Consider the following 27,281-nt stretch of genomic DNA (forward strand, 5'->3'; position numbering starts at 1 on the left):
TTATAATGGGTATTTCTGTAGGACGGCTGGATGATTTCCATGTAGGGCATAGACGCTGAGACTTTCCAGATGCATCTACTTTCAGGAAGGTTTGAAATCACTCAAGTTATAGGAATCTGGGTTCGTCTGTCTCCAGATACAGTAAAACGTCTTATGAAGAGAATGCAGAACGTAACCTCTGCAACTAAACCACTTATGCACATTGTCCATTTTACTCTGTGGGACTTCTACATTGTACATGTTAGAATAAGCATGCGGTGAACTTAGCATGAAGTTTGTTGCTCATTTCTGTGTAATGCTTGTTATATTGCTGCTATCTATTTTTCAAACTATGAGTGAAGTGAGTCACTGTGACCACCACAGTGACAATGTCAACAAATGTGACAGTGAACAAATGCCACATTTTGAACTAGGATTTCTGAACAGCAGCCACTTTTAGAAATCCAAAAAGAAAAATCGTGCATATCCCAAAATATTTTTTTCTCTAGGAATTTAAATCCCCCCCCCCCCCACCCTGTTGCAAAAATGAGCATATAAGCATGGTTTCCTTCCATGAGGTCAGTGGTCGTATCAACTTGCTTTGTCTATTTATTCTTATGAGTTTAAGGCAAAAATTTAGATTTCGAAGATAAAATTATTGAAAACAGGAACATTTGCCGAAACCTACTGATGTGGATGTATATGTTATGGTATATGTGATAAATCTGATTATTATGCATAATCAATGAGCATTTTTTAAATTTTGATAAATTTCTCTAAATTAATCTCTTTTACCCACAATTATGCATAGTACCCAAGTGGCATTGGTAAATTTAATAAGTACTAAAAAATTATCACTTTTTTACTGGTGATTATACATAATACCCAAGCAATCATTGGTGTTCACCCATCACAATTGGTGTTGGTGAACATGATAAATTTTATTATACGATAGACTGTACAAGATAATTCATACATGTATTACATCATTATAGGGCATCATCAGGGTATGATCATAAAATTTATTATCATTATATCAGGGCTATATTTATATTCATCACATACTAGACTCATTTGGAATTTTTTTCATATTTATTAAATTCACCAATTACACTATAGAGTATTATGCATAATCACAGATAAAGGCAATGAATTTCAAGTATTTATCAAATTTACCAATGATGCTTGTGTAGTATTCATAATTTCTGGTAGAAGTAATAAGTATGCAACAAACACATGTACGGAACTTGACAGCTTGTTGTTAAAATAAAAACTAGGTCCACCCAGTCTTTTGAAAAAAAAGTTCACAATTGAAAAAAAAGATTCCTAATCACAAATCTCTTCGGCACAAAATAAATTACATAAACCCAGTTTGTTACAAAACAGCTACTTTTAATCATATTATAACTTTATAGGCAATCAATTTGTTTTCTTCAAGAACAAAACTGCTCAACAGCCGTAACCTCTCAATAACACCTTTATTTTCACAGTACAATGGCCATTATTCATAGGTTTCACTGTTATAGTGTATATGTTTGTACATCTATTCATAGGTTCTCACATTCAGGATGGTGCACACTGAAATGTGTCCGCAGCCTACTACTGTCACGGAAACCTTTGTCGCATATGAAACAAGTGTATGGATAATCACGCGTGTGGATGTACGAATGGGTTTTAAGTAGAGTTTTCTGTGAAAAACCTTTGCCGCATTCTTCGCACTTGAAAGGTCTTTCTCCAGTATGAACCCTATAATGTTGTTTCAACTTGAAAGGCTTAGAAAATATTTTGTCGCACACGTCACATTGTAGTGTTTTGTCATTTCTGTGTTGCTCATCATGCACAGACTCTTTACTTGGGTCAGAGTGGATTTCATAATGGATCAGCAGTTTCACCCGTTTCCGAAAACCAGCATTACATATGTCACACACATATGGGAAGCCACCGGTATGAACATAATAATGATTCCGAAAATTTGCTTTGGTGTTGAATCTCTTATCGCAAAGTTCACATTTGTACGGTAAATCGCCAGTGTGTAGACGAAGGTGTTGGTTGAGACTGAATTTCTTGACGAACGCTTTGTTACAATAACTGCATTTGTGAGGTTTATCGCCACTATGAATCCTATAATGCTGTCTCAGCGTCGATCTATGCGCAAATACCTGATTGCACAAGTTGCACACATTTACCTTCTCTTTTCGCTTCACCTCAGTACAATTACCTTTATTACCGGGATTTATGGGCAATTCACTACTGTCGACATTCGGTGTAACGTGGGCCAGTTCATCGATGAAAGCGGGTCTAGCACCATTTATAATGACATCGATCTCGTTGCTATTCAAGTCTTGGAAATCACAGCTTGACCCGAATTCGTGAAAAGATTTAAAGTTGCTACCGACGCATTCACTGATGTCTATGCGGCTACCAGTTAGCATCAGGGAATCCGAAAGAGAAAACTCCGAGAAAGGCTGCGGCTGTTTCTCTTGAAATGACACGACGTTGGCGATGCTCTGATCACATGTTACAGCATCGTAGGCATTTGTCGCTGGACGTGCGACGTCCAGTTTGATGAAAATCGGGCTTTTTCGACTCATAACTGATTAATGAAAAAAGTAAACAAAACAACTCAAATAAGGACGGCTGTGACTGAAATTTCGCTATTACTTGACTGGACGTGACTTCAAACGTTTCCAGATAAAAACCCACAGAGTTACTGCCATCTGTCATTGATGAAAATAAATAAAAAAATAAACTCTTAGTTACACTTATAAATGGATTAGAGAAATATTAATGTTGCTTTAATGACAGCTATTTTATTCAAGATTTGTTATCAATGCGGCATGATGCTTCTAAAAAAAGGCCCCATTCAAAATGTATCAGGTCTAGTTTGCGAGCACGATGATAGATGGCAGCATAGAGATTTCACATAATTTTCCCTACTGTGACTCGTTGCTAAAATAATTAAAATTTTCGAGAGGATTTGTGTTGAGATTGAAGCGAGTTTACTTATTCAACAAATTCTAATTACTTCCTGTGTACTGCGAGGCTTGCCACCCCCCCCTCCAATACACAATTGGAGCAGCAGCAACAAGGGGGTGGGGCAGGCGGGACTCATGCCCCGGGCGTCTAGACCCGAGGGGGCGCAAATTTCATTCTGAAACCTCTCCTTCAACATTACAAGAGGGGCGCAAAATGCGCGCTCGCCCCGGGTGACCTAACATTTAGTTGCGGCCCTGTGGAGCAGAGCCACCTTTAGGGGGTTGTGCGACTGATGCGGTCAGTGGCATATATTGACAGAGGAGCTTTAGCGAGCTATGGCCCAGGCTATGACCCCCACATCATGGAGCAGGGCCCTAGGCTGGGATCTTTGGCGGGCCCCATGCTGGTCTTTTCGCACCCCCCCCCCCCATAGTTGATTTATAGCGTGAAAAAACAAAAAATAATGACAACCGCTCCGGACCATATCAGCCCCACCCTTATGGGAGCCCAGGCGGCAAGTTCAAAGGGGCGGAAAATTTGAGGATTGAGTGGCTAAGAAAATTAATAGAATGGAAAAAGGGTGGAAAAATTTGTATAACTCTAAATAAATCCGCCTTCGCCCAGACATTAAGGGACTACGTCAGTGAATGACCAAAAGAGTGATCTAGAGAATTTGCAAGCACGCAAAAGAGGGACTTGGAGTACGAGCAAGCATTTGAATGATCAAAAGAGTAACCTAGAGAGTACGAAAGTATTTGAATGATCAAAAGTGTGATCTAGAAAAGTGACCTATAAATCAAGGAACCATGTGAGTGAGATACAAAAACGAATGACCTGTAGTGTGTGCAAGCATGTGAGTGACCAAAACATTGTGCAAGCATGTGAGTGACCAAAACATTGTGCAAGCATGTGAGTGACCAAAACATTGTGCAAGCATGTGAGTGACCAAAACATTGTGCAAGCATGTGAGTGACCAAAACATTGTGCAAGCATGTGAATGACTAAAAGAGTGGCTTAGAGACACAGGTGTACTTGCAGGAGTGGGGGAGGGGGTAAGCAGGTAAAAGCACAAGGTTTAGAATTCGGGGAAAGAGTAATCAAGACAAAATTAGACTAGAATGGGAGAAGGGCGATAAACCATAAATCCGCCTCTGGCCACATCGGCCCCGCACTAGCGGAATATGAATAGGAATGAAAAAAAATATTTTTTGGAAAACAAAACGAAGCGCTGGTGACTCTTCAACACATGACAATGATCACAAAAATTATTGCAGGCTTACATGAGGCTTCCACATTAAGAAGCCTCATGCAAGCCTGCTATATGAGACTGAAAATTTTCTCTGCAAAGAGCGTCCGTTAATAGTAGACTACAGCTTCACAAATCTCCGGTACCATGTCGTCATTGTGTGTGAATACAAAATCTTATACCTAAAACAAAATCTTAAAATATCTGAAATTATGAAATTACTTTCTGTGGTTCGCAACTTCGAGGCGTGATTGCGAGCCCATCTCCCGGTTAAAAAGTATTGCCACAGAAAGCAACAGATCTACAACGGTTCCAATGTTCAGCCATTATTCTTCGGTCACAGTTTAGAAAATAGACGGCAGCACTAAAAATTCACGCACAACACTAGAAATACACTCAGACTGTTGAGTACGTATGACACTTCCGGCACACCTCATTCGGTAGGAAATTTGCCTATGGAGATAGACTGGAGTAGTGCTCGGTTTGAAAGAAAGATTGAAAAAAGCAAATAATATAAGCCGAAAGCACAAAAAACAACGTTGTTCCCAGATAACCTCCGAGATGAACACCTCTAGGCCCCTGTATCAACAAAAACTATAGAACGGAACTACATAATTAGAACGTTCATATAAGAGCGGCTATTTGAAAAATATTAACAGGGCTGGACAAATCGCAAAAAAATCTAGGCGCCTGAAAAAACTTTTAGTCGCCAAATTTTTTTTTACTTCGTGGCGTCCGGGTAAGCTTGTGCGCTCACAAGCTTACCCGGACGCCACGAAGTAAAAAAATAAAGCAATATCACATCCGGGTAAGCTTGTGCAAGCTTACCCGGAGAAAAATATCTAAAACAATGCTTCTTTTGACTTTTTCAGGGCATAGTGACCCTCTTTTATGTTGGCGGATATGCTGCTACAAACAGTTTGCGCTGCTCTCAGCCTGCACAATTCAATAACTACACAAAGAAAATTTTAGACACCGATACCGACTTTTATTAGTCACCATGGTGACGTAGCACCTGGGAGATTTGTCTAATCCTGCTATCAGTGATACGCACCGCAAAACGCTTTGAAGAAACGACAGTGGTACCGAGAGCCCAAAACCTGGACACAACAGCAGTAGTAGCGAGAAACGCGCCAATCGGTCACGCGCACAAATCTTCCTTTTTGATATCTCTAAAAAAATCGCACGTGTTTAGTCGGAAGTACGTCAGCAGAATAATATAATGCGAATCGCCTGGGTAGTACCGTTGAATGCGATGGTGTAGGAGACTCGTATATCCTACGGACACTTCGGACCCAGCGCGTCTCAACGCCGGGCACCTCATGAAAATGAGATCTGGATAAAATTTTCTAGTGTGAGCATGCAAATTGGAAGGTGCAAATTATAGGCAGGTTAGGGTAAGGGATTCAGAAAAATCATTTTGCCGGGGACCCCCATGATGCTCTTAAGACGGCCCTGTTCGGACATCTTGTAGTCTTGGAGCAATATCACAGCATTCCAAGAGCTAGGCTTACACGTCCAACAATCTAAACTAGAAATAGCTCTGCTCTAGGAATCATGTGCGGAGATAGATTTGAAAGGCTCGGGGGGGGGGGGGAGGCACGTTGATGTCAATTCATATACATGTATATATATATACTAGGGGGGCTCTGCCCCCATGCCGCCTTTGGCGGCCAACCCCCCCCCCCCCCACTTCTCTCCCGGACATATCTTGTTTATTTCTTCCCACTTCATCAGCGTGCTATGGAAAAGGGGAAAGGGACGTGTGAAAGCACCAGCCTACTGAAGAAGCGAATTTTTAATGAAAATAATAATAAAGCAACAAAAAACAAATGAGATTCATCAAGTACCCCCAGAAAACTTCCCCATGGGGGTCCCCAGATTCAATTCGCTGAATTTCAGTGGGGCCCCACACTGGATATATCTTGGGCTACCGATGTGTTGCAAATTTTACAATGTTAAACCACAAAAATCAATGAGATACATTCAGGGGCACCGAATTACAACCTGCCAACATTTCTATGAAGCCCTGACCTGCAAGCTTGTCGGACACCCCCCCCTGTGAGAATTTTTCATTTTTATCAATTTTACAACGAATAAAATCCAGGGCCCCACATCCAGTAGCGGGGACACAATACGCAGATTTTTAGTGGGGCCCCAGACTGGCTATATCTCGGGTTTCGGCTGTGGCAAATTCTACAACAGAAAAGAATGAGATTCATCCAGGGCCCCCAAAATCAAACCTGTAAACATGGGGCCCCCCGACTTGGAAGCTTGTTGGTCATCCCCCGGTGCGAGTGCCATGAAAAATTTTCATTTGTATTCGTTTTACCAACGAATAAAATCCAGGGCCCCAAAATGAAACCTGTAAACATGGGGCCCCCGACTTGGAAGCTTGTCGGTCATCCCCCGGTGCGAGTGCCATGAAAAATTTTCATTTGTATTCGTTTTACGAACGAATAAAATCCAGGGCCCCCAAACAATTACCCGGGACACCAATTCGCATACTTTTGGTGGGGCCCCAGACTGGCTTTATCTCGGGTTTCCGCTGTTGCAAATTCTACAACAGAAAAGAATGAGATTCATCCAGGGCCCCCAAAATGAAACCTGTAAACATGGGCCCCGACTTGGAAGCTTGTCGGTCATCCCCCGGAGCGAGTGCCATGAAAAATTTTCATTTGTATTCGTTTTACCAACGAATAAAATCCAGGGCCCCCAACCAATTACCCGGGACACCAATTCGCATACTTTTGGTGGGGCCCCAGACTGGCTTTATCTCGGGCTTCGGCTGTTGCAAATTCTACAACAGAAAAGAATGAGATTCATCCAGGGCCCCCAAAATGAAACCTGTAAACATAGGGCCCCCGACTTGGAAGCTTGTCGGTCATCCCCCGGAGCGAGTGCATGAAAAATTTTCATTTGTATTCGTTTTACCAACGAATAAAATCCAGGGCCCCCAAAATGAAATCTGTAAACATGGGGCCCCCGACTTGGAAGCTTGTCGGTCATCCCCCGGAGCGAGTGCCATGAAAAATTTCCATTTGTATTCGTTTTACCAACGAATAAAATCCAGGGCCCCCAAAATGAAACCTGTAAACATGGGGCCCCCGACTTGGAAGCTTGTCGGTCATCCCCCGGAGCGAGTGCCATGAAAAATTTCCATTTGTATTCGTTTTACCAACGAATAAAATCCAGGGCCCCCAACCAATTACCCGGGACACCAATTCGCATACTTTTGGTGGGGCCCCAGACTGGCTTTATCTCGGGCTTCCGCTGTTGCGAATTCTACAACAGAAAAGAATGAGATTCGTCCAGGGCCCCAAAATGAAACCTGTAAACATGGGGCCCCCGACTTGGAAGCTTGTCGGTCATCCCCCGGTGCGAGTGCTATGAAAAATTTTCATTTGTATTCGTTTTACCAACGAATAAAATCCAGGACCCCCCAACCAATTACCCGGGACACCAATTCGCATACTTTTGGTGGGGCCCCAGACTGGATATATCTTTTGCTTCCGCTATCGAAATTTTTCAACGTTAAAGCAGCAAGAAAACAATGAGATCCATCAAGGGCCCCTGGAAATGAAAACTTTTTGCTTATACGTGAAATCTTCCCCGGGTACCCCGACCCTGTGTTGGGAGCACTGCTGTTGAGTGTGTATATTATACATATATATACCTCTCGGCATGGACCTCCCCCCCCCCCCCCCCACAAAGGAAGGGCTGACAGGGGCCACAACGATTCTTATCACTTTTTGATTTTTCACACTATAAATTAATCACAGAGGGGCCCCTGAAAAGCTGGTTTGGGGGCTCGAAATCTAAATTCCAGCCTAAGGGTTCTGCTGTAGGATGTAGGAGCCTCTTGGTACATGCACATAACATGGTCCCGATGGGTCAAATGGGTCCCGATATGTGCTATAGTTAAATGAACCGTCAAAATCGAAACCGACTTCCGTAACAGATTTCCGTCACTCAAAAATTTCACCCACTTCCGTCACTCGGTTGCTTAGCAACAGGCCCTTTTCGAGTTTGTTTGTGATTTTATATTATAGAATAGATATATATACATATAAATGTACATTCTGCAAAATTGATTTTTGTCGAAACTCACCAGCGCCACAGGCAGCTGTAATATGTAGTGTAGTGAAAAAACCTTGTTAAACATGATTATGTGAATTGGAAATTGAAAATTTCAGAACTTTAGAATGAGAAAAATCGAAGAATTCAAAAATGAAAAAAGTCGTAACCAATGTCTAGGGCTCTCATCGGGGAGGGGGGGGGGGCACCCTGAACATGGCTTACACAGACGTTTTTGAGAGCATTGGCCTGTAAAGCCTAAATGGGGGGGGGGAGAGGGAAATCAAGCATCTATTTAGGCTCTGTGTTAAGCCAATGTCAGGGTGTTCCCCCCGATAAGAGCCCTAGACATTGGCTACGAATTTTTTCATTTTTGAAGTCTTTTTTGAATTCTTCGATTTTTTTCACTCTAAAGATTTGAAATTTTCAATTCACACACATATCTTATATATAAATGTGAAAGTATGTATGTATGTATGTATGCTCTTTATACAAATCTACAGTTTTAGACCGATCGTCGCCAGATTTTGCATATATACCAAACAGGTCCGGGATTGAGCCGTAGGCTACTTTAAAAGTTCGTCAGAGCTGGGCAAATGCCCGAAATGGGCAAAAAACTGTCGGGCAACAATGGTTTTGGGGGCCTCAACAATCACTTTCGGAACGTTTACTTCGGTTACCGTGGTTCCCAACAATGCGTTTCAGACATGTATTTGCCTTTACAATAGTTTGTCACATCTTTAACGCTGCCATCATAACAGTTTATACCTTTATAATGGTTTGTCACTTTTCCAATCCTCCCAGTACTTAAAAAAAAACCCGGGAAGCGCCAGATATTTTTGCTTGCATGTATACAGGGTGTCCTGTAAGTGCTAATGTGGCCTTTATCTCATCAACCACCCATCGTTGAGGTATAGTTTCAATTTAAAAAGTGCTTAAAAGGAGTTTGAATAATATTCGCTGCAAAGAAGCTGGACATATGGCGTCACTAACAACAGAGAACAACAACTACGGCGATAAAACTGGGAATAAAAATGTTCAACGCCAGCTGATTAACTCAATGCTTGCCTCAAATCATCAGCACTCTACTTCACCAAACACCAACTCTGGCCATATCGCTACATTGCAATTTACTGCCATTAGTGAGATGGGTTGGAAGTGAAGGTGCTGTCTATCGGTGGTCGCCTCGAGTTTGTTAGGACATCAACACTCTGGCACGAAGCTAAAAAATTATCATTATCCACCAACATGCGAGTTCAACTGCAAAATGACTCAGCACTGCTATCATTTTCACATCAGTTGATCAAACTTCGCAATGGAAGAATTCCCGTAGACCCAAGCACTGGACTGATAACGTTCCCAAATGGATTTTGCCAGTTATTATATATATAAATTCAGTTCAAGAACTTGCAGACAAAGACTTCCCAAACATTCAACAAAATCACCGAAACCATGAGGGGCTTTGTGAGAGTGCGATTCTGGCACCGAAAAATGACAGTGTGAACAAGATCAACGTAAAAATCCTAAAAATTATTCCGGGAGACTCCACATCTTACAAATCGGTTGACACTGTCACAGACACAGCGCAGACAGTTCTGTATATCCTGCAGAATTTCTGAACTCTTTGGATATTCCGGGTGTGCCACCACACAATTTGACCCTCAAAGTCGGAGCACCTGTAATGCTTTTAAGAAATTTGGAGACACCGATACTCTGCTATGGCAACAGACTCTGCGTGAAGAAATTGCACAATTGCATCATTGAAGCAATGATTCTAACTGGATGTTACAAAGAAAAAGAAGTCTTCATTCCACGTATCCCAATCATCACCAAAGAAATGCCATTCACTTTCAAGCGATTACAGTTCCCGATTCGTTTAGCTTTTGCCATGACAATCAACAAAGCGCAAGGCCAGTTGTTAGCAGTGGCAGGTATCAACTTACTTGAGCCCTGCTTTTCACACGGACACCTTTTCGTCACCTGTTCGCGTGTGGTAATAGAAAAAATTTGTACATCTACACACCAGATGGAAAAAGAAAAAATATTGTGTATCCACAAGCGATTGCCTCAAGTATTTAATTAAAATATTTAAAAATGTGGAAGTAATTTTCTCTTACTTGATGAAATTTTTTTGATTAAGAAGTAATTAATAAGCTATACATATATAAATTTTTTACGGGGCGGGCAACGTCGCCGGGTATCAGCTAGTATATATATATATATTATATCAGTCGGCCCCACTATTGTCACTGGGGGGGGGGGGGGCATGGCCCCTAGGCTGGGATCTTTTACGGGCTCCCCGACCAGACTTTCACGGGGCCCCCTCTATGAAGAATTTATAGCGTGAAAAAAAAATGATTAAAATCATCCCTGGCCCCAGGGCTGGAGCCTTGTCAGCCCACCCCTTGTGGCGGCCATGGGGGGGGGGGCGGCATCGCCACCTATGCGAGGAATACGTACTTTCTTAAACACGTACAGACCCCGTATACGTCAATTCCACATCGGGTGCAAGCTGTAATTCAGACCAAAAAGGCAGGGCCGTCTTAACAACCCTACCATAAAGCCCCGAGTAATGTCCAGCCCCTCTACCTTTTTGACTGAAAGAACCTACCTACAAATTCACATATTTACCCTACAAAACGATGGTACCAGATCCCATTATTAAGAAGCCCGGTGGGCCCATGCGTTAAGTCGGCCCAGCAAATGGGTGATCCAACTAGCTAATAATAAAAATTTTGTGTCGTATCACACACACACACCGGTGTACATAACACTTTGTACATCTTCTGTACATTATAATATACTCGAAATATAATCATCGTATGACATATAATTGAACATTCGTAAGATACTTGAGAGGTATTTATGAATGGTCAATATCACCAAAATTTTATTTAGGTGAGACAATAATACACAAGACGTATCACTACGCAGGTTTGCAACTGGGGAGGGGTGTGGCGGATCTGGTGCCCCGGACGCTGGACCAGAAGAGTCTCCGAATTCACCCTTTAACTGATTATTCTACATGCAAGGGGCGTCGAAATTCTGGCTTGCCCAGGGAGTATCCAGTTGCGGCTCTGTCACTAAGTGTGCTGTAAGGATTCGCAATTAATTGGTCTGCTGAGGATCACAAATGCCGACATTTATTCTTTGTCTTGTGCATTTTAGGCCGGTAATATCGAGTGGGCATCATTTTAATTCCATTGAAATTTATAAACGAAAACACATCGACAGGAAAGACCAGGACTTCTTGAAAGAACGAGACGAGTAAGGAACCTTTCGGATATATTCGGTGTGGCTCTTTTTTTTCTCTTTACACAAGAATAAATTTGAGAAAATCTTCCGATAGGCAAGTTGATGCTCATGAAAACTGCATCCGAAATCTTGTATCCACCATGTGTCAGGCAGAATTTTAAAAAATGCACACAGACGTCGCTTGCTATTATTCCAAGTTGACCTGATGTCGAAGTTAGGTATTTTCGACCTGTTTTCATGAATGGCCGATGATTAGTCCCCTAAAGCTCAAGTGTTGCACAAGAATGCTACGAGAAATCGTAACGTTCATTCAGTAGGAGTAAAGTCTCATAACATGCAGCTGAATGAATGAGTCGAGTGAGCAAGAAGTCATATAAGCAGCAGACATGCTGTACTTCATCATCATCGAACTTAATCATCCCCTTGAACTTTTTCCTTAATCGTTTAACAAAACCATGTTATCAGGATTATGCTGAGCAGCTAAAAAAGATGTCCACGCTTGTATTTGGTGCATCGGGAAAAGCTTTCTTACAGGTTTGTCTGCCACCGCACTCAATCTCTGCCATCCAATTTACCCTCCAAAGTTACACAGAAGACATTCATGTCCAAGGATAGGTCATTTGTAAAACGAAGTGTGTTTGAGGCTGCGGTGGTTTGATTAGAACGCCGTTTGGTACTTCGCTCTTGACGTACCTTCCCGATATTGACCTTGACATCAGACTTCGTTGCCGACGAAGACTTTCTACATTTTGCATCTTCGGTGACGGCTGGCTCGTCCTGCGGTTTTGTGTGTACATCGTAATGTCGCAGCAACTTGATCTTTTTCCTGAAGCCCATGTCACACACGTCGCAAATGAAAGGGTAGAGCCCGGTATGCACGAATGAGTGGCTCTGCAGGTTGGCTTTCGTGTTGAATCGTCTTTTGCAAGTTTCGCACTCGAACGGGAAGTTACCAGTGTGAAGACGTCGGTGCAGCTTCAGGTTGTAACTCTTGACGAATCCCTTGCCACAGATTTCACACTTGAGGGGCTTCTCACCCGAATGCACGAAGTAGTGCTGCCGCAGTGTCGTACGGTGAGCGAATGTACCATTGCAAATGTCGCATACGAACAGCTTGTTCGTCAAGTGCTTGTTGAGGTGCTCCTTCAGGAACCATTTGCATCTAAACTTCTGACCGCATCTTTCGCACTGGAATGGTTTTTCGTTGGTGTGGATGCTGAGGTGTCTCTTGTAATTAGACGACCTCGTGAAAGTCTGCTTGCAGGTCTCGCATCGAACGGTCTTCCGATGGACGATGGTTCGCACACGTTTTGTGTCGGGCTTGTTTCGAGATGACATCGAATGGACTTCACAGGAAAGGTTTTCTATGTTCTACTTCCGACGATAATCGAAGGTTGTCACATCAATTGGAAGTGGTGAAAATTACACACACACGCGCCGAAAAGCCTTACTGGGGATCCACATGGACGTTGGAATGATTTTATAACGCTTATTCCGGATCATAAAATACCAATTGTAACTTTATAAAGTCCTAAAAACTCATCACAACATCAAAATCACCCAGGAAAGGTAACACAGAAACTCACGTGCACGTAATTAAAAGATCACCTTTATATCAGATTGATCAAAATAATTTTATACAGTATTTTCCCAATTATGAGTAACAGTTTCGATGAAAACCTGTAGACGGTCTTGACTAGAAAAAGGCAATGAAAGTCATTTTACTTCGTCGAAGAGCTGCGACGCACACTTTGAGAATCACTCCTTTTTTATACTGCGTTTGATGTACGGTAAGTAAAATAGACTGCAATTATGATTGAACTAAATCCCAAATAGCCAAGGACTACATCAGCCATCCTCAACCTGTTGCTCGGGAGCACCACTGTGCTCGATACTCGTCTCTGATTTCGTGCTCGCGAACACTTGATCAACATCCCGAATAAATACCTTGTACAAATTGCATTCATGGAATGAAATCATCCCGATTTCATGCATACGTATGTCTAACCTGCCGTAAGGGTGCTCTACTTTTCATGACGAGTACAAGCAGTGCTCGCGCGACTAGAAAAAGGTTGAAGACCTGTGGGCTACCTCAAGGGCGTAGCGAGGGGGGGGGACTTGGGGGTCTGGCCCCCCCCCGAAATGTGAGAAAATGACCGAAAAAAGGGAAAAAGATGGCCAAATCCATTGTTCTGTCACTTTGGTCCCCCCCCCCCCAAAATGAAAGTGTTCCCCTCCCGAACGAAATTTCTGGCTACGCCCTTGGGCTACCTTCATCAACTTATGATTCCAATCTGGAATTTCCAGTTTCTAAACAAAATTTGATGTCAACGTTCTTTATTTTTACTTATGCATCTAAAAACACACGAGTTTTCAGAAATCTCAAGAAGAAATGGCGTAAAAAATGCTACCGAATGCAAATAATGGGGAACGTTTAAAGGTCATTTTTATAGTATTTAGTGTTAACTTTGTTTAAGAGGTGGCGCAACAAACAAGTCCATTAAAGATTACAGAATCGACCAGATTCTACAGAAGATGTTTGCATAATACACTACGAGCAACTGCATTCTATGACACAGTTTACTTTTTATCTCTATCGCCCCCTTCCTCAAAAAAATTTCTTTCTCATCACCCCCAAACTATGAGTTCACCCATAGGATTCATCACTGCTACCACCCCCAGGGGGCGACATTGCTCACTTTGCGAAACAGTAGCCTATGTGCGGTGTATAACTAGGGCAGCAACTGTATACTTTGTCAGCCGGGGCAAGCACTCATTTTGCTTTTTTTTTCTGAATAAGTTCTGGACTTGCTCGGACCCGTACTACAAAATACCGTTAGCATGGCCCACAAGAGTGGGGCTGACAGAGCCCCAGCTCAAGGGCCCAGGACGATTATCATTTTTTGTTCTTTCACGCTATAAAATTACTATACAAGGGACCGTGAAGCAAGGGCGTAGCGAGGGGCGGGGGACTTGGGGGTCTGGTCCCCCCCCCCCCGAAATGTGAGAAAATGACCGAAAAAAGGGAAAAAGATGGCCAAATCGATTGTTCTGTCACTTTGAACCCGAAATGAAGTGTTGTCACCCCCCCCCCCCGAAATGAAGTGGTCCCCCCCCCCGAACGAAATTTCTGGCAACGCCCCTGCCGTGAAGTCTTTCCTGGGAGCCAGCCAAGGATCCAGCATAGACATAAGATTAACGTATTATATATACAGGCGGGCAAAAAGTCTGTAGAAACTTTAAAAATGAATAAAAACCGGAAAAAACCGAAATAAAAAACGGTTTGCATCGCTAGGTCACGGGAATTTTTTTGACAGGAAAAAAAAAACCAGCCGATAGGTAGTGCTGACGTACACAAGTCAAAGAAAAAATACGCAAATAACGAACAGAATGCCTCTAAATCGTTTATTACAGCACTATGTATTCCACATGACCACCACCACAGGGTATAACACATTGCAGGCGAGTCACAAATCCAGCAAGGGCAGAAGTGCAGCAGGTCGACATACACGGTTTACAACGGTGAACTGATTGTGGATTAGGAGCGCAAGTTCTTATAACCGTCTCATTTGCATAGGTACCAGTTGCACCTATCGGCTGTTTTTTGAGTTATTTTCCTGTCTTGTAAAAGTCTCCGTAACCTAGCGATGCTAACCCTGCAAACCGTTTTTTATTTCGGTTATTTTTCCGGGTTTTATTCATTTTAAAATTTTCTACGGACTTTTTGCCCACCCTGTATTATATCAAACTAAATTGCTATATTACGTATATCACACTAAAGTGTTATATCAAATCACGCCTGTTGCAGGATAAAGGGGGGCATATCGTGAGCGTTACCCACACTACCTCCTCAGAATAGGCTCTGACGCCACTGCTGCGTAGCCAAGATATTCCATTGTAAGAATTAATTTCTCGGCAATCACCAATATCAATGACAAGCTGAACGTAATGAATAATCGAGTTACAAACCGCAGGTGCAACCAAAGCCTCCTGGTCTACTAGTAGCCTAGGAGGCTTTGGTAAAACATAGAAAAAAAAGTGTCACAAACACTGCGACTGATTCAAAATATACAGTGCATGTCACCATTCTTAAAGGTATTGTATAGAAAAAAAAGTGCCATTTGCTCTCTCTCGTATCCTTATACACAAATGAGACACACATACAAACATAATTTAAAATTGTTTGTCATTCACGTATCTTTCGTATTCGTACACGACATGAGTCTTTTGTGGTGCGTGCACGAAAGGATCTGAAAGCACCCTACTACATTACATACACAGTGAGCGGCAATTGTGACGGTGTTGATGACGGCGGTGGTAGCGTTTGGAGATTGTTCAGCCTCTCCATGTCACGCTACGACAAACAATAAATACGCCCAAACAAGGGGAAATATAGGAATAAACAAATAAAAAAAAGATAAAGGAAAGAAAAACAGTAAAATAGGAACCATAAAGGACAAACGTTTGTTTCTTATTTGTTTTAAACGAAGGGGAAAAAAAAGTGTTTTCAGTACAACGAGCAACAAAACACTCCCAAATCAGCTGATGCCCACTCGTCTTATTATTCTTTAGGTCCTTGCTTGCGAATAGTAACTGACTCATCACTACCACAATCTCTTCTTTACATTTAGAAGTAAAGGTGAAGAAAAGAAGAAATACGAGAAAGAAAAAACTTTTCCCTTTTATAATTATCAAATTACGTTTGTATCAAAACAGAAAAAGGAGCTGAATTTCTAACACACGATATCGACTTATACCGAAATTCATCAGTTGCCATCATATAAGTAAGTTTGCTTATTATTCAATATATTTCAGTTTTTGTAATAATATCATGTATTTTATTACAATAATATTTAGTGCTAACTTGAGTCCATAAAATTCGCTTTCTTAAGAAAGATGAATGGATCATAAAAAAAAATTTATTTTTAATAAATTTTACTTGGAAGATTTTTTTCTCTGTACATTATTTGATACATATTTTTTAGATTTTTAAAGCACTGTCGGGAAAAATATTGTCTAACTTAAAAAAAAATTCTGATTATTTTATGGACATTAAAAAAAATTTTTTTTGGGAAACTTTTTATTTTTTCCCCTCGATTATGAAAAAACTTCTCACCAGAAAGAGTAATATAATTCGGATTATTCCGTTTATATTAAAACTTAAAGGAAAGCCGAATCTCTAACACAAGTCATCATAATTATTATTCCGAAATAAGTTGGCATCATATATACGTAAATTTTCTTTATTATTTAACATATTTCAGTTTTTGCAATAATATTGCATATTTTATTAGAAGAATATTTAGTGCATTATTATTGAAATTATTATTATTTCACTCGTTATTGTTGTGTTTATAAAATTTGTGAAATTCCACATTCTTTAAAATGACGGATGGATCTAAAATAAATAATTTTTAATAAATTTTAGAAATTTTGTTTTAAAACAAAGATTCCAATCGTAAAAAGTATTTTTTTGCATGCTAAATAAATTTTCTTATTTACTTTTGTTAAAATTTCACTTTTCTCAGTAAACTTTTTTTTTCAACAATTTTGTTTAATTTTTCTTCACCAAATCTTGTCATTTACTTGAAAGACATTTTTTTCTGTAAATTTATTTAATATATTTTTTAGATTTTCAAAGAACTGTCTGTAAAAATATAAAAAAATTCTTTAGTTATTTTTGGGAATTTAAAAAAAACAATATTTTTAGAAAATTTCCTATTTTGTTTTCTCCTCGATCATAAAATATTTCTCACCAGAAAGTTAAAATTCGCTTATTCCGTTTATAACAGAACTTGAAGAGAAGCCAAATCTCTAACAACACATCATAATTATTATTTTCAAATAAGTTGCCATCATAAATAAGTTTGTTTTATTATTTAATATTTCAGTTTTTGTGATATTATATATTTTATTGCAATAATATTTAGCGTTTTATTATAATATAATTTGTTATTGTTACGAGTTCATAAAATTTGTAAAATTTCACATTCTTCAAAATGATAAAGGGATCTTAAATAAATAATTACTTTTAATAAATTTTAAAAATGTAGCTTCAAAATACTATAAAGATTTTAATCGTAAAAGTATTTTTTATTCAATAAATTTATCTTAAATGAACTTTCTTGTTGTTATTAAAATTTTTCTATTTTTAAGGAAAACTTTCAAGAACTAATTTTGTTTTGCTTAATTTTTTTCACAAAATTTTTGTCATTTACTTGGAAGACTTTTTTTGTAAATTCATTTAAAATATTTTTCGTTCTGGATTTTTAAAGAATTTTTTGAAAAATATGAATTTTTCAAAAAAAAAATTATTTGATTATTTTTGAAAAAAATTTTGAAAATTTTCAATAATTTTTTTTTCCTCACTCATAAAAAAAAATTATTTTTCACCAGAAAGAGTAATAATTCGACTTATGGAAAATTAAATTATATGTGATTTCAAAAAAATATTTTTAATTTCCTTTACGTGCTTTCAGCAAATTTAGGGAATAGTTTGCCTTTATGCAATTTTATATGCATTTTATGTATAATTTTATGTTTTGGAAATTTATCTCAAGATAGATAAAATTATGTTCTGAGTAATTCACTTTAATTTTTATTAAAAATTTCCCATTTAAGTGATTTTACTCAAGTAAGTTTATTTTAAGTTTGTTTCATGTCGCATGAATTGATATATTAAAAAAAAAGTCTTACGTGTCTTATAAAAATATCTTCAAGAAAATGTGCGGCAAGTCTTAGTTTTTTGAAATATTGTTTAGAATAAATTGTGTCGGCACACAATAGCATTTCCTTACCAAATATAATCAGGGACTACTTTGTATCAGAAGCTTTTCTTTCATTTCAGTAATTGGACATTATGATAATAAACCGATCACGTGGAAATTTTAAATCGGATTATACTCTTGATTGTGTGTGTGTGTATATATACTTCGTTAATTTATCCTTTGTCAATTAAAAAACGAAGAAAAGATTAACAAATGATTATCCTTTGATCACCAAGTATTAAAACCACTTCCTTTCATTTATATTAACATTTATACGTATATGTGAACCATGATATTTCTTTCTACATCCCACTCAACTTCGGTCTGATAGCCCTACACATTAAACTGGAAATCATTAAGATTAATCCTTTGAAATCTTTGATCTTATCGAAAATGTGAAAAGAAAGGTACAAGGAAAATTATAAATTTGCTACATTTTGCGTACCAAACATCTTTTTGAAATGGATTTAAAACCTGTTATATAACATTTATCAAAACATTAATGATATTCAACGGTAGTTTAAATTGACGTATTTGGAAAAAGTAACCCGGAAATATAAAGATACGCTAGTAGATATACATATTGATATTATGCAGCTTCGGCATATTATGCGTCTATGCCTCTTGACTTTTTTTTTTTCACGCGTCCATGGCCCCCTCTCTTCAAATCATAATTTCTTCTCGTGGCCCCCTTTCCTATCTACCTCATTCAAGAGCGAGACCCTTTCTACTAATTGAGTTGACTTATTCAGTAAATTTATTGTGAACAAAAAAATTATAAATAATGCGGTCTCCGGACCCCTGGATCAGAGTTCCTCTTGTCCTGGCTATATACAACAATATATCATCATCATGAGCTCCCAGGAAAGAATTTCTGGGGCCCCGTACTTGGCCAAAAGTTTCATAGCTTACATATTTACATACTCATTCTTGAAAATCATATAGTACCAGATCTGATCATGTGGACCTCCCTATGTACATGAGCCCCCCCCCCCGCTTCCGCTATGCCATGAGAAGACCATGCGTTAAAATGGCCCTAGTTTTACGGCCGTCTTAGCACCATTATGGGCAGCCGGACAGACAGTGATTTTTCTGAGAATCCTTACCTGCCTGACAGTTTACATACTATCGAAAATTGTAACTAGGCATTGCTATTATAACTCCTTCCCCACGTGAGCCTATTCATTAAGACGGGTTCTATGGGTGTTGCTGCTGCTGGATTTTCTGAAAATCATACTTTTCCAACAAATTAAATTCCAATTGAAAGCTTTGTTTCTCCATATCTGAATGTTTTCTAAGGCTCTCTGTTGCCCACAAAAAATCCGTCATGGTTCCACCTCATCTTGATTATTCTAACTCCGCTCCCACCAGAATGTACCAGGACAACAAGAAGGCCATATGGATCCAGGTTGAGAACCTAACATACTCTTATATGCTGTGGATTATTAGCTAGATCAGTGAATACAGCTAAACCTCTGTTAGTTGATGCTGGAAAAGAGGATGAATCAGTTACGAGACAATTTTTTCAGTCCCGTTGGGTTTTCATTTCTTAATAAAGGAAAAATCAGGTAAATGGGAATCTTTTTTAGTGGGAAAAACTAGACCGAAATCTTCAAACACAGTGTAAATAACAATCTCCAAGTGAATTCTGAATTTTTCTATCCACTTTCCTGTCCACTTGTTTACACAAACGTAGAAAGCATATTTGTAGTAGAAATTCACGTACAAAAAAATCTACACAGTACACTCTCTCTCGACTATCTGGCCTGGTTAAAAAAAAAATAATTCTTTTAAGTTGAAATGATTTTTGTAGGAATCAATATTACGTTTTAAATTGATGTTTTCCTTATATATTTGTTTTGTTTATTAAAAAATAATAACAAGTAATTTAGGTTCAAATAATTTTCGTTTGAATTATGCCTACGTTTTACGTTAATGTTTTGTTTATTTCAAAACTGCATATATTCATACTGTATGCTTTGTAACGGTGTATATGGTTTTATGTTTCCCGCTTTTTTAGTTGGATGTAAAAAAAATGTATCTTGAAATACGTGCAATATTTCATTCTTGGACTTCATTTTTCAGTAATAAATTTTTGAAACGCGTACAGTACAGTATATAACAAACATTTATTATAGATCTCCGGTCTTTCCAGATATTTTTGTTATTTGGCCTTCCCTTCTACTACATCAGGCCAGATAGTTGAGAGTCTACTGTACTTGTATTTTCAATATAGAGTTCCTGATAAACAAATTTAATGAAGCAATTTCACTGCATTTTGTATGATTGGATACGCGGATGTCAAAAATATTTATTAGCTTCGACAGTATAAATTGTGGATATCGACGATGCTGATATATTGCTATATAATGAGTAGAATAACAATAAATTCAGCCGGATACAGGCTGGAACTGAACTCAAAAACAAGAAAGAGAAGAAAAAAAAAAAGTTAATAAAATGAAGAAACCTTTATTTACTCACCCTTTTCTTTGCTGTGCGCACATTTAGTTATAAAAGTTCCGAAACTCCGCACCTGTTGATAAGATAGACGCGACATAACCCGAGTTTTTTTTCTATTTCGCACGAGTAAAATAAAGTATTATTCACTTAGTGGAAGTATAATAAATAAATAAGCACCATAAAAACAAATAAATACGAGCGAAAGTGTAGAAACTCTATGACGTTTTTAAGATAAATAAATACTCTCTCTCTATTTTTCTCTTCGTCTGAAATCACGTTTAAGTCTTACTCCGTTTCTTCCATCATTTTTTTTTTGTGCGAAAATATTTTTAGGGACTTTATACTTGACTTATGATTAGCGCCATCTTTAGACAGAGCAGGATAAAAAAAAACAAAAACAAAAAGAGAAAAGAGAGCAAAGTTTCATCTTTTTTGGTCTTGTAAACAGGAAGATGTGAAGTATCGCGGTTAAGTACCCCTTAAACGTGATATAATATCAGGAGTAATTCACCAATATCTATTGATTTCCATAAATAAACTATCAATAGCGAAACTACGAAACGTGAGTACAGGGTGATTCTAAACACTTACAACAAGCTTTGAGAGGAATTTTAAAACATCTATAACAGTTTCCCGAAGAGGGCAATATCGCCTCCGGTGGGACTATAAGCTACGGACTTAACATAGGATCCTATGGGTTCACTTGAGTTGGGAGCGATGAGAGGAAAAAAATTGCCGATGAGCTGATGATGGGGCGATGGAACAAAAAATTTGGGAAATTATGATCTATAACATTTGTAGCATGAGTTTTTTGTACTAAAAAGTTTTTTAGAGAATGCGTAGAGAATACAAGTGAGAATACAATTAGGTTTAGGTTTTAGTGGAGAGTCAAGAAAATTTTTGAATTAGAACTCTATTAGGTTACAACAATGGTTCTCAAAGTGTGTGCCACGGCTCATATGAGCACCGCCAATCATTGCCAAGGGCGTGACGACGAGTTGGTAACATTGATCATTGCTTATTCTGTGCTTTCAAGTGGTTCGTTCTTAGACTCTCGTGGGGAGCCCAATAGCAGTTCAATAAAGACTAGAGTCTAAAAGCATCACTTAAGCTCACACATTCTCAGAAAAAATATGTGTTGTTATCTATTTCATCTTAGAGTTCGCACCAACAGTTCAGAATCATTTTGTATAAAAATATCATACATGCTAAAAAAACGGAAAAAAAAACAACAAATATTAAAAGTAAAAGCAACATGCCTCGACCCCCCCCCCCCCCCCCCGCAATCAGAGGCCTCATTCAGAATGAGTCCGAAAAGCTAAAATGTTAAGGAGACCTTGCTAATTATTCTCCCATCCCCGAAAATTGTCATTAGTAACCATATTTATCTAGCATACAAAGCGGTTGTTCTTAATCATTTTCACGACCCAAAATCAACAATAAGAGCAACTTTGAGACACATGGGACTGTTTGCTTTTCGAAATTAGTGAAACCAGTGAAGTGCATCTATAACAGCTGTGTAAAAAATGAATTTGTACCACTCATCTAGGAAACCCCTGTGAATCAAGTTTGGGGTCGTGACCTATAGATCAAGAATCACTGACTATAAGTGGATTAGGGCGACCCATCTCGGAAGTCCTTGCAATCCAAGTTTGGGTTAAGAACCCCCTGATATAAAGAAATTTAAAAAAAAATTCAAGAATTTTTTTCTCATTTTATTTTAAATATTGATAATCAATATTTCTTTAAAAAAATACATATTTTGTTAGAAATCAATTTAAAAACCCTAATATCCTTGAGTGTTTTTCTTCACTGACGAATTTTGAAATAACCATGAGTAAAATATGGGGAAAAAACTCATCAGAAAGAATCATATACATTCTCATTTCAAGCGTTTCAAATATCCATCAACATGCCTAAATATTAGCGAAATTAATGACTCGAAATGTATTACGAGGTGGAAAAGTTATTTATGGAGGAAAATGTAAGGTTGTACGTCTGTTAAGTCTATTAGCCTATAAGTCTATTACGAGATAACTTAAGTAACACACATACTTCGCTTTTCCATTTTAGTATATGATCGGCTGCAACCAACGCAACTAATGAGGCACACCATGCAGTTAAGCGTAGGCTTCTGAGGCGTGTGCCTGGAAAAAAAAAGAATGACAGATGCACTTTCCCTTTTTTCTGTGGGTTAACTCATAGTTAGTGAAACATTTTACACCCAGTAATTGCGAATACATTTAAGATAAAGAAATCTTGATTTTTTTTCAAGAGAAGATGATGCGCATGTGTCAAGACCAAAACTTAGTCACAGAATTATCATTTTATGTTCATAACCAGCAATTTTTCCCTTTCAGTCATTCAGTCAATGGTGAAGTTGGGGAATAGTCAACGTCAAAGCGGATCAGTGGTAGAACTCGGATCATAGTAGAATTGTAAGTAATAGCATCGCTTTCATGTCTAAATAAGTGTTTAACGAGTGATTTTGATGTGCATTATACTTTAATACATTTACTATATTCAATAATGTAATTTTGAAGTTCTAGTCAAATTGTAATACAATAAAACTCCTCTTAATGGACACCACCTCTCAGATGCTGTCACCCCCTCTTTTAGGGCAAAATTATAGGCCCCCTCCAGTATAAAAGTATGCATTTCAAACCCTTCATTAACAGCCACCCCTCTTTTACAGACGAATTTTTTTGTCCCGACGGTGTCAGCAAAAGCGAAGTTTTACTGTGAAAATTATCGCTAATAATTTACAATACGCTAATATTTCAAGATATAAAAATGGTTGTTTTTAGTGGCTAATGGCTGAAATGCAATACTGTATTATTAGCTGGAGAAAATGAAGTCTTCAAGGCATAATTTTTATCTCCGAAATTGGAGAAATATAATTAACAGTTTCAAATGACAAATTTAAATATGATGTACTAATTTTTTTATACCATTAATGTCACACAAAATATTCTCACACCCATACTGTTTTACAGAGGACAGAGGAGTAACACAAAAAATTTAGCATGGCTACTCTGAAGGTACAAAGTAAATTTTTATGGAATTGAGAATAAAATTTCATTAGTGTTTAAACGTGCCTCTAACGAAAACTTCACAACTTTGAAAGGCTTTGTAATTCATTAGCTACAATTTTGAAACAAAGCAGCCTACATCAGAAAACTGTGACTGTGTGGCTGTAGACAGAGAGGAAGCTAAATCATTTAAAAATATGTATTCATTCTCAAATTTAATAACTTTTTGATGTATGTTATTTCACACTATTAATTTCGTGAAACAAAGCGACAAACACTGAGTTACATTTAATACATTCAGTATTCTTTCAAATGTGGTAAATTAGAAAGCCCAGTAGTTCACTTCACAAAAATTTATACGGAATTTTATATCCCTTGATATTTTTATTGAATAATTTACAATTTTTATGTAAACGAGGGTGTTTTAGATAAACATGTACAAAATTATAAGAGGCGTAGAGTGCACAGAGACACCGGAATCACACTGGAACGCAGGGCACAAAAGGTTGTCTTCATATACTATCGTATAGAGAAGACGAGAAGTGAAAGGGCAGAGAACAAAATTCGGCGAAACAGCATCCAAGTCATGCAATGTGTGTTCAAAGACGTGGCCATGATGCTGTAACTCACGCTTGACAGCGTAAATGGAATTATAGAAATTTTTAGGAAATCCCTGGATGCCGCGGACGATTCCAGTAAGCGTATAAATTCATGCTAATAACATCATCATCACTTCCAAAGTGGTATGGCTGTCGACCTGTCGTACACTAGGCTTTTTGATATTGAACCCAGAAGTAGTCAATGCATGTTTAGTTGGTTTGGTATATCAGGTACAATAGCACAGAGGTTCGTCTGTTGCCTCGGGGCGTGAGTAGGGAAGGTACATAAATATATAATTAAAGTCCATGTATCAAAATATTCTCTCGCCCGAACCGTTTCACTCGAAGTGACCTCAAATTTATTATGAATACTCTGGAGGCACAGGCGTAAACTTGTATCCACCACCACCACCACCACCAAACCAGAACATGGCTCCCACTCTGTCCCAAGATAGGGATATAAGCGGTTAACGAAGCCACGCTGGAGAAAAAGAAAAAAAGGAGGGGGGGGGGATAATGATAAAAAAAAGAATAAAAAAACCATAACAAAAAATAAAATAAAAAAAACAAAACTGCAGCAATTCTTGTAGACAAACACGCAAAGACACCTGCCACACCCGCGAGGAACCTAGTCGAAAAAAAAAACAAACAAAAACACACACACAGCAACGGGAATACAGCATTATAAGGACCCACATGGATCAACACAGAATTAAACATACATAGCAGAAATCAGTGGAAATCACGATGAACATCACTGTCCAATAGAGAAAAGACAATGCAGTGGGTACACAACATCACAAGTATAGTCCTCCGACCACGAGATGAATTTCCGCTGCGCCATGTCACGTCACGTCGGATGATTTTATTCAATTTTTTTTTTGGTAAAACGATTGCACATCGAAAAAAGTTCATCAATGACTGAGCTTTCACGATTGGCATGTCCATTCTAGGATAAAATAGAATCGTTTGACGTGACATGACGTGCCGTAGCCAAATCTCATCTCGTGGTAGGAGGACTATACCCGCATAGATCGCAACAAAATTAAACATATATATATTACAGAAATCAGTGGAAATCAAGATGAACATCACTGTCCAATATAGAAAAGACACTGGAACGGATACACAATATTATAAGGATCCATATGGAGATCACCACAGAATTAAACATATATATAATAGAAATCAGTGGAAATCAAGATGAACATCACTGTTCAATAGAAAAGGCATTGCAACGGATATACATTATAAGGGTCCTTATGGTTCATAGTCAGAATCGGTGCACGAGTCACTGTCGTTATGCACTTCTTGTTGGGCTCTTGGCACTATTATTTTTTCCTGATTGTCATTGATGAATTTCATCAGGGTACATAGCTTGTCTCGGATTGCTTTGTTACTGAGGATAGATTTTTTCCAAGCTATGATATCTTCTGTTGGGCTATGCAGGTGAACTAGTTCAGTAACTGGGCACTCTATGGCGAGGTGTAACACACTGCCAACTTCCCCACATTGACATTTCTCAGACCTTCGGTGGAATCTATGTAGATATGTGGGGAAGGGGCCATGTTCAGAGAAGACCTGCACCTCCTCTTTGGTCCATTTAAGATTTTTAAATTTCACTATGGGGATCACTTCGAAGATCTTTCTTCCAGTCTTTGTGCGGTAGATCCATCTATACTGCCACTGATTCAGAAGTTCCTTCTCCAATTCTTTCATTGCCCATGATTTAGGAAGGAATAACAAGTCACTATCGATTCTTTTAGTGGCGTCTTTGGCTAGGCAATCAGCCAACTCATTGCCTACGTTCCCGGTATGTGTCTGAACCCAACGTAAGTGGACATGAGAATTATTGCACAAAATGTTCCTTATTTGTCTTGCCATTGCATGTTCAGATAAAGGGTTCTTTATTGCCATAATTGATGACATCGAATCAGAATAGATGAATGTGGTAGTAGTGTTGTATTCCAGAGCCTTATTGCTAGCCATCAGCAAGGCAAAGAGCTCCGCCTGGAACACCGAACGTAAACTTGCATCCGGTTCATGGGTCCCGAGCACCTCCAATACATTTGTCCCCATTTCCATAATACCTTAGAGCAGCGGTTCTCAACCTTTTTTGACCAACGGAGCCCTTTCCGGTATGTAATTTCCATGCCCCGGACGCCTATTTTTTATTTATTCATCAAAAAGTTTCTGACATATTATTCAAAATATTAATAATTATTTTTTTCAAATTTACTGGGTTTTTTATTTTTCTCGAGGGGCCGCGGAGCCCCTGGAAGTTCACACGGAGCACCGGTTGAGAACCGCTGCCTTAGAGTATACGCTCTTCATATTCCTCCTCTAAGCATAATACCCATAAAAATATTGGCGGTTTTGAGACCTCCCTCTTAATATTTCCAATAACTTCATGCTTGTGTTTGGCAATAGGAACGAAATTTTCGTGGAACTGAGGATGAAATTAAATTGGAATTCAAACGAGCCTCCAGAGAAAACTATAAGACTTCGAAAAGCTTCGCAATCATCAGATACAATTTTGAAACAACACAGCGTACATCAGAACATTGCGACTTCGTGTCTGTGGACAGTGACCTCTAAGCCATTAAAAAAAATTATTCATTCTCAGATTTTAATAAATTTATTTATTATTATATTTTATTCTATTTTGTTAATGGAAATTCGATTCAGTGTGTGTTGTCATTAAAGTAATTTCAATTTAAGAGCCTCAGTAAGTGGTCGGATTCAAATAATTTAACAAGCGAAGGCATTCAAGCTCCCACACAAATTAGCGAAGACTCCTGTTTTTTTCCAGGTGCCTTTCAATAACCGGTTCACCTGACTGAACAAAAAATTAGGAATCTACTACCACTTAACCATACATGCACCTCGT

The 27,281-nt window shown here is 38.6% G+C and overlaps 2 protein-coding genes across 2 annotated transcripts in view; one reads left to right on the forward strand and one right to left on the reverse strand.

The window, feature by feature from the left end:
- Positions 1 to 1,087: 1,087 nt before the first annotated feature.
- Positions 1,088 to 21,032, reverse strand: LOC149077186 (uncharacterized). Its single transcript, XM_089244932.1, has 2 exons — positions 20,782 to 21,032; positions 1,088 to 2,696 (listed from the first exon to the last, which is right to left on the reverse strand). Exon 2 carries the CDS (start codon positions 2,568 to 2,570, stop codon positions 1,527 to 1,529), a length of 1,044 nt encoding a protein of 347 aa, XP_089101058.1. The 5' UTR covers positions 2,571 to 2,696; positions 20,782 to 21,032; the 3' UTR covers positions 1,088 to 1,526.
- LOC149077187 (unconventional myosin-XV-like) overlaps positions 16,094 to 27,281 on the forward strand; it is a 46,511-nt gene continuing 35,323 nt past the window's right edge. The window contains exons 1-2 of the mRNA XM_089244928.1: positions 16,094 to 16,317; positions 23,121 to 23,198. The gene's annotated coding sequence lies outside the window, so the exon portion shown is untranslated. The remainder of the gene's footprint in view (positions 16,318 to 23,120; positions 23,199 to 27,281) is intronic.

This window comes from Pholcus phalangioides, unplaced genomic scaffold, assembly GCF_987345545.1.
Source record: "Pholcus phalangioides strain wild (caught in Gottingen) unplaced genomic scaffold, Ppha-v1.0 ptg000015l_1, whole genome shotgun sequence".
Lineage (NCBI taxonomy): Eukaryota > Metazoa > Arthropoda > Arachnida > Araneae > Pholcidae > Pholcus > Pholcus phalangioides.

What these genes read in the sequence shown, in the direction of transcription:
- LOC149077186 (XM_089244932.1), bottom strand. Translation starts at nt 2,570, where the DNA reads ATGAGTCGAAAAAGCCCGATTTTCATCAAACTGGACGTCGCACGTCCA.